Here is a 13811-nt window from a genome sequence, read left to right as displayed (position 1 = left end):
TCAATTTTATTGGTCTACTGTTACGAGGCAAAATGTTTACGAGGCGGCATGAAAAAAAACCATGTATTAGCCGCTTCGGATTAAAGGCCGCAGAGTTCAAAGCTGTTCAAAATGTGGGAAAAAAGTAGCGGCTTATAATCCGGAATCTACGGTAAGACTTTTATTGGAACAAATTACTGGAGTACAACTCCCACATAGTCCAGTATTATTTTTATTAGGAGATATTGAAGGGACAATACCGAAACTTAAATTGAATAAGTATCAGAAAAAAATTATAAAAATTGCATTGGCAGTAGCCAAAAAAGTTATCGCAGTTACTTGGAAATCGGATTTATATTTAACTATGGATTGTTGGAATAATGAAATACATAGTTGTATCCCACTTGAAAAAATAAGATACAATCTAAGAAATGAATATGATATATTTTTGAAAATTTGGCTCCCATACTTACAAAAGATAGGATTAAATACATAGGTCCTTTGAAGATAAAATTATAAAGTAATTGGGGAAAGTAAAAATAAATATCAAAATTATTTTGAACTCCATGGAGCATGTGGGGATCCTCCGATATCCAGGCAATCTTTCTCTTCTTTCTTTTTTTTCTTTCTTTAGACAAGGGTTAAGGGGGGGAGGGTTAAGGGGAGGGGGGAGGGTTAATATTATTTTTCTTACTATTTTATGATCACATTTATTCTTTGTAATTTTCTAAAATTTAATAAATAAATAAAAAGCTTCTTCCCCTCTGCCATCTAATCTCTGAATGGACAAAGAACCCATGAACACTTTGTCACATATTTTTATTTCTGTTTTTTCACTACATATTTAATCTAACTATTTAATATATATAATTATTGCAATGGACAGTTTTTTGTTCTATATTATCCTGTATTGCATTGTAGTATTGTCACAAAGTTAACACATTTCACAAAATGTGCTTTTAATATTAAAACTGATTCTGATTTACGGAAGCATGTTCTCCTCAGTTTCAGGTGCTTTGTGGGCAGAGAAAAATGTAAGCGGAGTTGTGGGAAGAGCGATCACAATCGATTGTCACTATGATGCGAAGTACCGCTCACACACAAAGTATTGGTGCCGTGGATGGAGTCGCCAATGTTCAGTTTTAGTACAAACAGATGGGCAACATGGACAGAGTGAACGAGTGTCAATCACAGATAACCCGGAACGGGGAATATTTACTGTTACTATGGTGGATCTTCGCTCCGAAGATACAGGATGGTACAGCTGTGCAATTACAACATCAGGTTATGATCCAATGGTTAACGTACATCTACAAGTATCTGGCGGTAAGTGATGCAGTGACTGAGCATATGTCTCCATTGAAATGTCTGATCCAAGTTTTCTCTGGGAACAGCCAGGGTATCATCGATATCCTGAGGCTCTGCAGTAGTGCGGAGCCCTACAAGGAATAGGCAGGAGTCAGGAAGCCCAACTCATGTTGATCTCACCCAAGTCATGGCCACAGTCCAGTGTTCTACCTGTATCTTCAAGAATCTGATGGCACATATATCAGGGCTTTATTTTCTGTTCCCCACTAAAATATCTTCTGTGTCTTGACCTAGAATGGTCAGGACCGTTCCGATATCCCAAGGGTCCACTTCCCCTCTGTCATCTGATTTCTGAACTGACATTGAACCCATGAACACTTTGTCACATATTTTTATTTCTGTTTGTTCACTACATATTTAATCTAACTATTTAATATATATAAATATTGCAATGGACAGTTTTTTGTTCTATATTATCCTGTATTGCATTGTAGTATTGCCAAAAAGTTAACACATTTTACAAAATGTGCTTTTGATATTAAAACTGATTCTGATTTACGGAAGCATGTTCTCCTCAGTTTCAGGTGCATTGTGGGCAGAGAAAAATGTAAGCGGAGTTGTGGGAAGAGCGATCACAATCGATTGTCACTATGAAGCAAAGTACCGCTCACACACAAAGTATTGGTGCCGTGGATGGAGTCGTCAATGTTCAGTTTTAGTGCAAACAGATGGGCGACACGGACAGAGTGAACGAGTGTCAATCACAGATAACCCACAATTGAGAATATTTACTGTTACTATGGTGGATCTTCGCTCCGAAGATACAGGATGGTACAGCTGTGCAATTACAACATCAGGCTATGATCCAATGGTTAACGTACATCTACAAGTATCTGGCGGTAAGTGATGCAGTGACTGAGCATATGTCTCCATTGAAATGTCTGATCCAAGTTTTCTCTGGGAACAGCCAGGGTAACATCGATATCCTGAGGCTCTGCAGTAGTGCGGAGCCCTACAAGGAATAGGCAGGAGTCAGGAAGCCCAACTCATGTTGATCTCACCCAAGTCATGGCCAAAGTCCAATGTTCTACCTGTATCTTCAAGAATCTGATGGCACATATATCAGGGCTTTATTTTCTGTTCCCCACTAAAATATCTTCTGTGCCTTCACCTAGAATGGTCAGGACCGTTCCGATATCCCGAGGGTCCACTTCCCCTCTGTCATCTGATTTCTGAACTGACATTGAACCCATGAACACTTAGTCACATATTTTTATTTCTGTTTGTTCACTACATATTTAATCTAACTATTTAATATATATAATTATTGCAATGGAAGTTTTTTGTTCTATATTATCCTGTATTGCATTGTAGTATTGTCACAAAGTTAACACATTTCACAAAATGTGCTTTTGATATTAAAACTGATTCTGATTTACGGAAGCATGTTCTCCTCAGTTTCAGGTGCATTGTGGGCAGAGAAAAATGTAAGCGGAGTTGTGGGAAGAGCGATCACAATCAATTGTCACTATGAAGCAAAGTACCACTCACACACAAAGTATTGGTGCCGTGGATGGAGTCGTCAATGTTCAGTTTTAGTGCAAACAGATGGGCAACATGGACGAAGTGAACGAGTGTCAATCACAGATAACCCACAACGGAGAATATTTACTGTTACTATGGTGGATCTTCGCTCCAAAGATACAGGATGGTACAGCTGTGCAATTACAACATCAGGTTATGATCCAATGGTTAACGTACATCTACAAGTATCTGGCGGTAAGTGATGCAGTGACTGAGCATATGTCTCCATTGAAATGTCTGATCCAAGTTTTCTCTGGGAACAGCCAGGGTACCATTGATATCCTGAGACTCCGCAGCAGGGCAGAGTCCTACGAGGAATAGGCAGGAGTCAGGAGGCCCAACTCATGTTGATCTCACCCAAGTCATGGCCACAGTCCAATGTTCTACCTGTATCTTCAAGAATCTGATGGCACATATATCAGGGCTTTATTTTCTGTTCCCCACTAAAATATCTTCTGTGTCTTGACCTAGAATGGTCAGGACCGTTCCGATATCCCAAGGGTCCACTTACCCTCGGCCATCTGATTTTTGAACTGACATTGAACCCATGAACACTTTGTCCCATATTTTTATTTCTGTTTTTTCACTACATATTTAATCGAACTATTTAATATATATAAATATTGCAATGGACAGTTTTTTGTTCTATATTATCCTGTATTGCATTGTAGTATTGCCAAAAAGTTAACACATTTTACAAAATGTGCTTTTGATATTAAAACTGATTCTGATTTACGGAAGCATGTTCTCCTCAGTTTCAGGTGCATTGTGGGCAGAGAAAAATGTAAGTGGAGTTGTGGGAAGAGCGATCACAATCGATTGTCACTATGAAGCAAAGTACCGCTCACACACAAAGTATTGGTGCCGTGGATGGAGTCGCCAATGTTCAGTTTTAGTGGAAACAAAAGGGCAACACGGACAGAGTGGACGAGTGTCAATCACAGATAACCCGGAACGGGGAATATTTACTGTTACTATGGTGGATCTTCGCTCCGAAGATACAGGATGGTACAGCTGTGCAATTACAACATCAGGTTATGATCCAATGGTTAACGTACATCTACAAGTATCTGACGGTATGTTGTGCAGCGACTGATTTTATGTCTTCTCTGAAATGTCTGATCCAAGTTTTCCCTGGGAACGGCCAGGGTATCATTGATATCCCAAGGCTCCGCAGCAGGGCAGAGCCTTACGATGCGTCGACAGGAGTCAGGAAACACAACTTATGTCGATCTCACCCAATTCATGGTCACAGTCCAATGTTCCGCCTCTATCTACAAGAATCTGACGGTACATTTATCAGGGATTTACTTTCTCTCTGTGAAGGGTCAGGACAGCTCCCACATCCCGTGGGTCCACTTCAGTGCAGAGTCTTGCGAGGAGTGAATAGGAAAAAGGGAATCACATTCATGTTGCTGTCACCCACTGCAGGGTCTGACCCACTGACTGAACACCGATTTTCAGTGGAAGGCTCAGCACCATTTTCCTGTTTCTGAACTGTATTAAATGTCATTCATTCAGGGGTTTGCATTCAGACTAAAACTAATAATCTAACCATAACAGATCAGAGAGTAAATTGTTGCTCATGGGCAAAATACCTGAAAACCATAAAAAGGGAATCATTTCCCAGAGCTCAACAGATTGCACTCAATTCTTCCAAAGCAGACCAGTCTAATCCCTGGCCTATCTCAGGGATCATCATTCCCACCACCCCTCCACCCCAGTATTCATGTAAATGTGCTCTGAGCACCCACCCCAGAACACAATGATCATCCACTCCACAGCATCCAGCCTTTCATCCATCCATTACCGATGGGAAACAGATTAAAGGAATTCTGTTGAGATTCGCATCAGAATTCCTTTGTTTTCCTTTTTCCCTCTTGCCCTGTTACCCTTTCTCATTCCCCTCCACCACTCTCATGCCCACACCTTCTCCCTCTGATGCCCAACTTCCTTATTTTATTTCATGGTCTAATGTCCTCTCCACTCAGTAACCCTATGCCTCTTCTGCCTATCACCTCCAGTTTATCACACCATTCTCTTGCCCCACTTCACCTTCCTCCTCACCTGTCAGCTTATGCTCCGCCCCCTCTCCCCACCCTTTTATTCAGTCCTGTCCCCTCATTCTTTCCAGTCCTGATGAAGGGTCCCATCCTGAATCATTACACATGTATTTTCCTCCAGAGATGTTGCCTGGCCTACTGAGTTACTCCAGCTCCTTTGTGTGGCCATCCACCTTCCTGAGATTTCTGGGCTTCACCCACTGTCTCCATGCAAACAGCAGCACCAAAGTACTCTCTTGCTATTGCAGATCACAGAAACCAAACATTTTCTACCAAAACCCGCCAAACATGTGACAGACACCTGACCATTTCTCACCCTCATTATGTTTAGTTCTTCCAGGACTCTCTCCAGTTTGTTCCCATTACCCGTCTCCAATGGACACTTGCTCCCTGCTGCTGAGAGTGATTGAAACCCTGATATTCACACTGACACATCCTCAGTGTCATCACTGCCGTCCTGATCTAGAGTCCTGCTATGTTCTGGGATAATGTCAGACCTGGCAGTTCAGGCAGCTGGGAGGATGCAGAGACACAAAGGGGTAGAGGAGCTGATGAGATTCCAACCTGGTGAGGTGCAGAAGTGCTGAAAATTGGAGAGTGGTTTTCAAACGTTCACTTGAATGTTTGGTCCTTTCCCACAGAACCCGTGTCTGTTCCTGTGCTGCAAGTTCTGTCGTCACTAGATGACTCGTGTGTCGGGGGCTCCGTGTCAGTTGTCTGTAAGTCTGTTCAAGGATCCTTTCCCATTCAGTACACATGGTATGAAAAGACCTCGTCTGTGGATTCAAAGATCTCTGGCACCAGTAAACTGGATCTACGTTGTCAATCCTTCAAACACCAGCACCATCAATATTACTGCACAGCCTCAAATACTCATGGAGCGAAATCCAGTGAAATGATCAATGTGGTAGTCTTCAGCAGCACTTGGCACTGCAGTTATCAGCTGCAATTCAGTCACACTGGTGAGTGGTAGATGAATAACGGACACTTTTGGGTGTTTCATGGAGTGACTACTTTCAAGATGTTGTGTTGTTGGAGCCGGTTAAAACATATGCAGGCTACTGCATCACTACTCTAACAGGATTTATACTTGTGGAGTATGAACCATCTTTGGGTTTAGAAAATGAGTCCATTACCAAAAGCACCCCCCGCCCCCATATCTACCACCCCAGCACCCACTTCTCTCTGACCTGCTATTGTTAACATGGCATTTATGTATCCCACCCTATTGAAATGAAACTAGAAATACATTACTCATTACAAAACAAGACTGACAATATTTGCTCTATTTGGATTCTACTTAGTTAATTATATATATACATACATACATACGTGTGTGTGTGTGTGTGTGTGTATGTCTTCGTGTAGAATGCAAATAAACCAAATATTGGCTATCTCACTGTAATTTATAGTTTTTGTTATTATTAAGAAGCCTGAAGGCACACACTCAGCAATTCAGTAACAGCTTCTTCCCCTCTGCCATCTGATTTCTGAATGGACATTAAACCCACGAGCACTACCTCACTACTTTCTATTTCTATTTTTGCACTACCTATTTAATATGTGTATGTTTTCTGTAATTCACAATTTTTTGTTCTATATTATCATGTATTGCATTGTACTGCTGATGTAAAGTTAACAAATTTCATGACCTGCTGGTGATGTTAAACCTGATTCTGATTTACAGAAGCATGTTCTCTTCAGTTTCAGGTGCATTGTGGGCAGAGAAATGTGTAAGAGGTGTTGTGGGAAGAGAGATCACAATCGATTGTTACTATGAAAAAAAGTACCGCTCACACACAAAGTATTGGTGCCATGGATGGGATCAACAATGCTCAGTTTTAGTGGAAACAAATGGGCAATATGGACGGAGTGGACGGGTGTCAATCAAAGATTACCCAGAATGGGGAAGATTTACTGTTACTATGAGGGTTCTTCGTTCTAGAGATACAGGATGGTACAGCTGTGGAATTAGAATACCAGGTGTTGATCTGAGATTTAAGGTACATCTACAAGTATCTCACGGTAGGTTACTCAGTGATTGATTTTATGTTTACACTGATGTCTGATCCATATTTTCTCTGGGAGTGGTCAGGGTAGCATGGATATCCAAGGCTCCGCAGCAATGAAGAGCCCTACGAGGAATGGGCAGGAGTTTGGAAACCGTATGTATGTTGATCTCACCCAATCCAATGTTCCACGTATATCTAAAAGTATCTGACAGTATGTTTATCTGGGATAGACGTTCTGTCCCCACTTAAAAATCCAATCTGTGTCTTCACTGTGAAGGGTCAGGACAGCTCTCATATCCCAAGGATCCACTGCAGTTCAGAATCCTGTGAGGATGGGCAGGGGTCGGGGAAGTCACACTTAGGTTGCTCTCACCCATTGCATTGTCAGACCCACTGAATGGACACCGATTTCCAGTCCAATTTTCCTGCCTCAGAAACAGATGGAATGTCACTTTATCAGAGGTTTGCATTCAGACTAAAACTAATAATCCAGCCGTAAGAGATCAGAGAGAATTTTGTTACTCATGGGCTAAGTACCTGAAAACCATAAAAAGGGAATCATTTCCCAGAGCTCAGCAGACTGCCTTCAATTCTTCCAAAGCTTTGTTTTTTTGTACTCTAAAATAAGCAGAAATCTTTGAACTAAGACTGCTCACACTGAAGTGGATCATTTCACATTTGTCTACAGACTGATGCATCTGCCATTCATTTGCTAATTCTCTGAACCAGTTCAAATCATGTTTAACAAACTCCTCAGAGTACACATTGTCACTCTGTGGTGAACTACATATACCTGTCTGGACACGCCCCCCCTGCCGACTGCTCCTGTGGCTCCTCCCACAGACCCTGGTATAAAGGCGATTGGGGCCTGAGCCCTGCCTCTCAGTCTCCAGGATGTAGTATGGTGGTCAACTACTGCTTGTTCTTTCTTCCAGTCAATAAAAGCCGTTATCTAACCTCCTGTCTCAGAGAGTTATTGTTGGTGCATCACACCCAGCTTTGTGCCCTCTGAAAACTTGAAAAATTGCATTTAATTCCCCTGGACTATGTTATTAATGGAGGCCCCATGTGCCACCTAGGCACTAAGGGTTTAGAGAGAGACAGAGAAATATTCTTAATAAACAATGAGATAAGTTGGGTTTCTAGCACTGAATACAACAGTTTCCTCTATAAACTCACTGCTAGTTAAAAGCAGAGCTCTTCACTCCTGTGTTTGATTTCTGTCTGCCAACTGGTTCTCAATCCATATTAGTCCTCTAATCCACTTGCGTTAATCTTATATGCTAATCCATCATGTAGAACCTTATTAAATGCTTTCTGGAAATCTAAACGCACAACATCAATGGACTTGCCATAATTATTCTGCAAGCTATCGTCTCATCTAGTTGCACAGGGAAGTTGTTGGAACTGGATTTTATCTCTTATCTTTACAGAATCTAAATACACTTCTGAAACTGCTGTAACAGCCCCAATGTGGACTTCGCCTTCTAAAACTTCTGTAACAAAATCAACGAGGACTTCACCTTCCAAAACTTCAGTAACAGAATCAATGAGGACTTCACATTCTGAAACTTTGGAAATAAGATTCAATGATACTCAAAGGAATAGCATACAATCTATTTCTGCCAAAAGGTACAATGTTCTCATTTGTCAACGCTTTGATTGACACTATTGCTATATGAGATATGTGATGTTATTGGGGGTGTTGGCTTACGGAGGGTGGTGAATGGGAGGGGCAGGAGGTGGGTGGTGCACCCACTTTTCTTCACTGGCATTGTACTTGTGAGAGTATTGACTTCAATCATACTGAAATAATGGGAGAGGCCTGTACACTACTCTTTCTCGCACATTTCAACCCCGAGGCTCCAAGTTAAATATTTTGTGTTGATTTAAACATGAAAGTTGAAAGTGTTATTTTGGAATCAAGGAACAGATTCCTCCATTTGCCACCCCTCAGAGGATGTATGGCTTGATGTCGGTTGTATTTGTCAAATCTCAGCAATGCTGCTTTGTCCTGCCATGACTGACTCTGATGGCAAATTTCATGGTCGGTTAAGGTATCAATGCTGGTCACTGCCTCTCTAGGAAAGGTGTGCCTGGAGAGAGGGCACCAGTAGTGAGGTCAGTATTACTGCTCTGGACTACACAGCATTAAAATGGGGTTACCTTGGAGATATGTTGAAGTAAAAAGACAATTTGGCTCAGGCAGTCCAATAGTAGATGTCACCCTAGAATCTTTTGTTTGCCTCCCTACCGTGTCTTGTTTTTCCTAAAGATCTTTGCCCGCAGACATAAAAAGAATATTGCCATGCAAGTTGATAGGGTGGTTAACAAAGAACATTGTGTGTTGGCTTTCATTAGTCAGGCAAAATTTAGTCAGGCAATTGAACTTAAGAGGCATGAGGTAATTTTGCAGCTCTATAAAACTCTGGTTCGTCCACACTTGGAGTATTGTGCTCAGTTCGAATCAATCAATATAGGAAAGATGAAAAAGCTTGAGAAGAGATTTACCAGGATGCTTCCTGGTATGGACAACATGTTTTATGAGGATGGGATGAGTGAGCTAGGGATTTGCTCTTTGAACATAAGGAAGTTAAGAGGTGACTTGATAGAGGTGTATAAGATGATAGGAGGCATTAGTAAATTGAATTCTTTTGATACTTGAGTTTTTTTCACAAGCAATGTTCCCACTTTCACGGATTCATCTACACATGTTCTTGATAGTTATTGCTTATATATTTATTATTATGTCTTTCTTTATGTGTTTGCACAGTTTGCAGTCTTCTACACCCTGGTAGAACACCCAAGTCTGGTGATCTTTTATTGATTCTGTTATGGTTAATATTCTATAGATTTATTGATTATGCCCACAAGGAAAATGAATCTCAGTGTTGCATATCGTGAAGTATATGTTTACATTGAACTTTGAACTTTAATATAAGTGGACATACTATTAGGTCTGGGGGAAAGTATAGGTGGGTTATCAGAGGGAGGCCTTTTACACAGAGACTGGCAAGTGCTTGGAACGTGCTGCTGGGGTACTAGTAGAGACAAGTACGTTTGGGAGATTTAAGGTTGGCACATGAGGAAAGAAATGTGAAGGGCTATGTGGGAGGGAAGGATTAGATTAATACTGGAATAGGCTAAAGAGCTGATAAAACATGGTTGGCTGAAGAGCCTGTACTTTGCTGTGCTGTTCTATGTTCTATCTGCTTTTCCCTTACATATTTGATTTACTTCTTATTTGTTTACTTCTCTATTATCATCATAAAATGCATTTTATGTTGCTCACGTCATCTTAAATTCCCTACATATTCTGGGTAATTTACCCTCTAAATCAGAGGTTCACAACCTGGGGTCCATGACCTCTTGCTTAATGATATTGGTCCATGGCACAAAAAAGGTTGGAACTCCTGCTCTAAATGCTCAAATTTGCAAGTTCCCTGCATGGACTCTTTAGACATTGTGTTACAAGTGATCCCATAAAACATTGTTGATCTTACTTCCCCATCCCCACTCCTACCACTGTATTTATTTTTTTACTCTGTTTACTGAGATACAGTGTGGAATAGGCCTTTCCAGCCCTTTGAGCTGTACCACCCAGCAACCCTCAATTTAACCTCAGCCTAATCACAGGACAGTTTACTAACGAACTGATACATCTTTGGACTCTGGGAGGAAACCGGAGCACCAAGGGAAAACCCATTTATTCCACAGGGAGGACATAGAGATCCCACACAAAAGACATCAGAATTGACCTTTGACACCTCAAGCTGTAATAGCATCATGATAACCACTACACTGCATGGTGCCCAAGGAATACTGAGATTTTTTGAGATGCCCCGATTACTTTTATGATTTATTTTGATTGTCCTATTTGTCTGTGTATTTCATTCCCTAACTCCATTCTTCAATAAGTTATGGATCACTTATCAGTTTTCATACGGAATCTGTCTGCAAGGATTCATTGTTGAAGCTCCAAAGAGTTGTGTCCTTTTTCGGCAAGATTGTCTATACTTCTTACACGTGCATTGAAACATACATTGAAATGCTGTCAGGCCAGCACATGCAGGAACCTCCCAACTCCACCTGACTAATAGAATTCATCTGCCACTCATTCTAGACTCAGCCTACTTAATCCTAGTTCTCATCTACAGACCTTGTTCACTCATCAAACCAGATTGCCTCTACAAGTTCTTCCTAGCCTTCAATCCCCCACCTGCTTGTTGTGTTTATTTTCTGCTCTTTCATGTTTTGTGGCACCTCATGACTTGCTATTTTGCAGTCTATCAGTAGAGTAACATTTACTGCTAAATTGTCTCTGCTCCTCAATTTTGGTCAAGCCTCCTCTACGTTTCCTGACAAATGCATCATTTTGCATCAAATCAAATCAGCAAAGATTGAGCTGGGCAGTCTGCTAGTGTTGCTATTCTTCCATTGCCAACATAGCATGCCCTCATGCGACTATCTCTCACCCATATGTCTTTGGAATGTGGGAGGACACCGGAGCACCCGGAGGAACCCCACGCAGTTTCAGGGAGAATGGTCAAAACTCCTTACAGACAGTGGCAGGAATTGATCCCAGTGGTACAGCTGACTGTTATAAATCATTGTACCATTTCAATGACATTACATTATCCCAGACTCATCGTTACCCAACCTCATTATTTCATTCCCTGCCATTTCTAAAGTAATCTCCATTATCTATTGTCGCAGCATACGGTATCTGCAGTCGTGTTTCCCCAATTACGTTTCCAAATGATGATCATAGGTTATCTTCCCTCCCTCAGTCCAACATGAGATTAATCTCCCAGCTGAACTATCCTGGCCTTGCTGCTTTTATTGCTCCACTTCACTCATTTCACAGAGGAACCAGGAGGGAAATATTTCAAATACCAAGATGTCTTCTCTCCTGCCACTGATTCTGTATCTCTTCCCCTTTGTTCAGTTACATGATATGGAAAGTGGGACGCTGGCTGTTCTTTGCTCTGCTGGGGATCTGGACAATCGCTGTCACATGGTTCACGAGAGACAAAAAGGTAAGTCTAGATCAGCAGATGCTCCTGAATGGTTTTCATGAATTAGAACATAGAACATAGAACAATACAGCACAATACATGACCTTTGGTCCATGATGTTGTGCTGGCCTCTTAAATTACTCTAATCTTTCCTTCCTATATAGCCTTCGACTCCTCTGTGATCCTTGCACCTTTCTGAGAGTTTCTTAAATGTCGCGAATGTATCTGCCTCTACCACCACACCTGATGGGACATTCCATGCACCCACAGCATCTGTGTAAAATCTTAACTCTGATGTCTCCCCAGTGTGTTCCTCCAATTAACTTAAAATTATGCCTGCTAGTATGAGACACTTTTGCCCTTGGAAAATGTTTCTGGCTATGCACTCGATTTACGCCTCTTATCATCTAGTACATCCCCATCAAGGTGCAGTACCTCTCATTCTCCTTCAGTCCAATTCCATTCAAATAAACTGATCATTTAAAGGGAAAAAAAATTCACATATGAACTCTTAACCTTTTGTCAAAACAAAGTTTCATGAGGATGATGTACTTTAAGCAGGTTTTTACACTCTGTCCATGTGTAGAATGAAGTCCAGTGCTCTACAAGAATATATATTGGACACCGTGTTTCAGACAGAATTCTCTTGCGAGGAGTCCACATGAAATGTAAATCAAAGTCAATGTGCACTTTACTGTCCAATACACAAGCACATGTTTGCAACAGTGCAATGAGTGCAACATCACAGGTGCATAGAATCACACAGTATTGCATGGTTCCCTGTGTCAATCAATCTGGTAATTTAATTTCTGCTTTCACAGAGATCTGATCAATTAGATCCTCACCAACCGGTCCATGAGGAAAAGAGAAGGATCCCAGATTAAGCGACGGAGGGGGAGTTTTGCACCAAGATTATTCATTATTCATCCCGCTTTGTGGAACTTTTAAACAGAATTGATTTCTTGTTATTAAATCATTAAATTGCTTTGCTGAAGGTGAAGTCAAACAAAATAATCTTCTCATGCTTCAAGATAGTGGCCTTGTTTAATAGAAATCCACTTGCAACACTTCACCCACACTGATCTTAATATTATGACATCGCCTCCTCATTTCTTGCATAAACCCAGCATCATTTTTTAAGCTTTGTATGATCATGAACTGCTCAAAATTCTTTTACTGTGTTACAACCTCTTCTCGGGCTTCAATCAGGTACATGTATCGATTAAAACTAATGCTTCGATGACAAACTCTACCAACATCTTCAGGGATCTTCCTCATCATCATTGAAGAAGATGGCAGATTTTGTCAGCAAAATGTTGGTTATAATTGATACCTGAAGCCAAATGAAACCTGAGAAAAGTTTTATTTGTCATATACTGTGTGCCGGGAAAGCACAAGATCCCTTTTCATGTTAAAATCTGTTCAATAGATTCAAATTACTGTCTTCACTGATGTTTATTTCAGTAAGTAATTCCTAATACATTAACAAAACTGCTTGTTCAATAAAATTTGCTTTCACAGAAAAATGTATCATTTGTTCTGTTTAGAATATAATTTGACTCATGAATTCAGGGTACTAGATTTTCCTTAAGGTGTCAGTGGTTGGAAACTATTGGATAGGGAATCAAATAATCTTCAGATCTGGCATCCCATCAGAATGATTTTATTGAAAAATATTGACCTGAAATATTAGTTTTGTTATTTCCCTTGTAGTTGCTGGCTGACCTGTTGAGTATTTCCATCATCTGCAGATTTCATTTCAGGCAGCCATATATTTTCCTTATGTATTTAGGAATATCAATACACAGAAAAATACCACAATGTTATTCACATTGAGCACAATTATC

The 13811-nt window shown here is 40.7% G+C and overlaps 1 protein-coding gene across 1 annotated transcript; it reads left to right on the top strand.

Annotated features, from left to right (window-relative positions):
• Nucleotides 1–2873: 2873 nt before the first annotated feature.
• On the top strand, nucleotides 2874–13439 carry LOC140717043 (polymeric immunoglobulin receptor-like). Its single transcript, XM_073030226.1, has 7 exons — nucleotides 2874–3066; nucleotides 3627–3947; nucleotides 5576–5896; nucleotides 6639–6959; nucleotides 8380–8578; nucleotides 11895–11985; nucleotides 12786–13439. The coding sequence occupies exons 1-7, from the start codon at nucleotides 2967–2969 to the stop codon at nucleotides 12846–12848; spliced, it is 1416 nt and encodes a 471-aa protein (XP_072886327.1). The 5' UTR covers nucleotides 2874–2966; the 3' UTR covers nucleotides 12849–13439.
• The last annotated feature ends 372 nt before the right edge of the window (nucleotides 13440–13811 follow it).

This window comes from Hemitrygon akajei, chromosome 27 (assembly GCF_048418815.1).
Source record: "Hemitrygon akajei chromosome 27, sHemAka1.3, whole genome shotgun sequence".
In the NCBI taxonomy this organism is placed as follows: Eukaryota; Metazoa; Chordata; class Chondrichthyes; order Myliobatiformes; family Dasyatidae; genus Hemitrygon; species Hemitrygon akajei.
The sequence above is the reverse complement of the archived record's forward strand: the minus strand, read 5'-3'. Positions and strand labels throughout refer to the sequence as shown.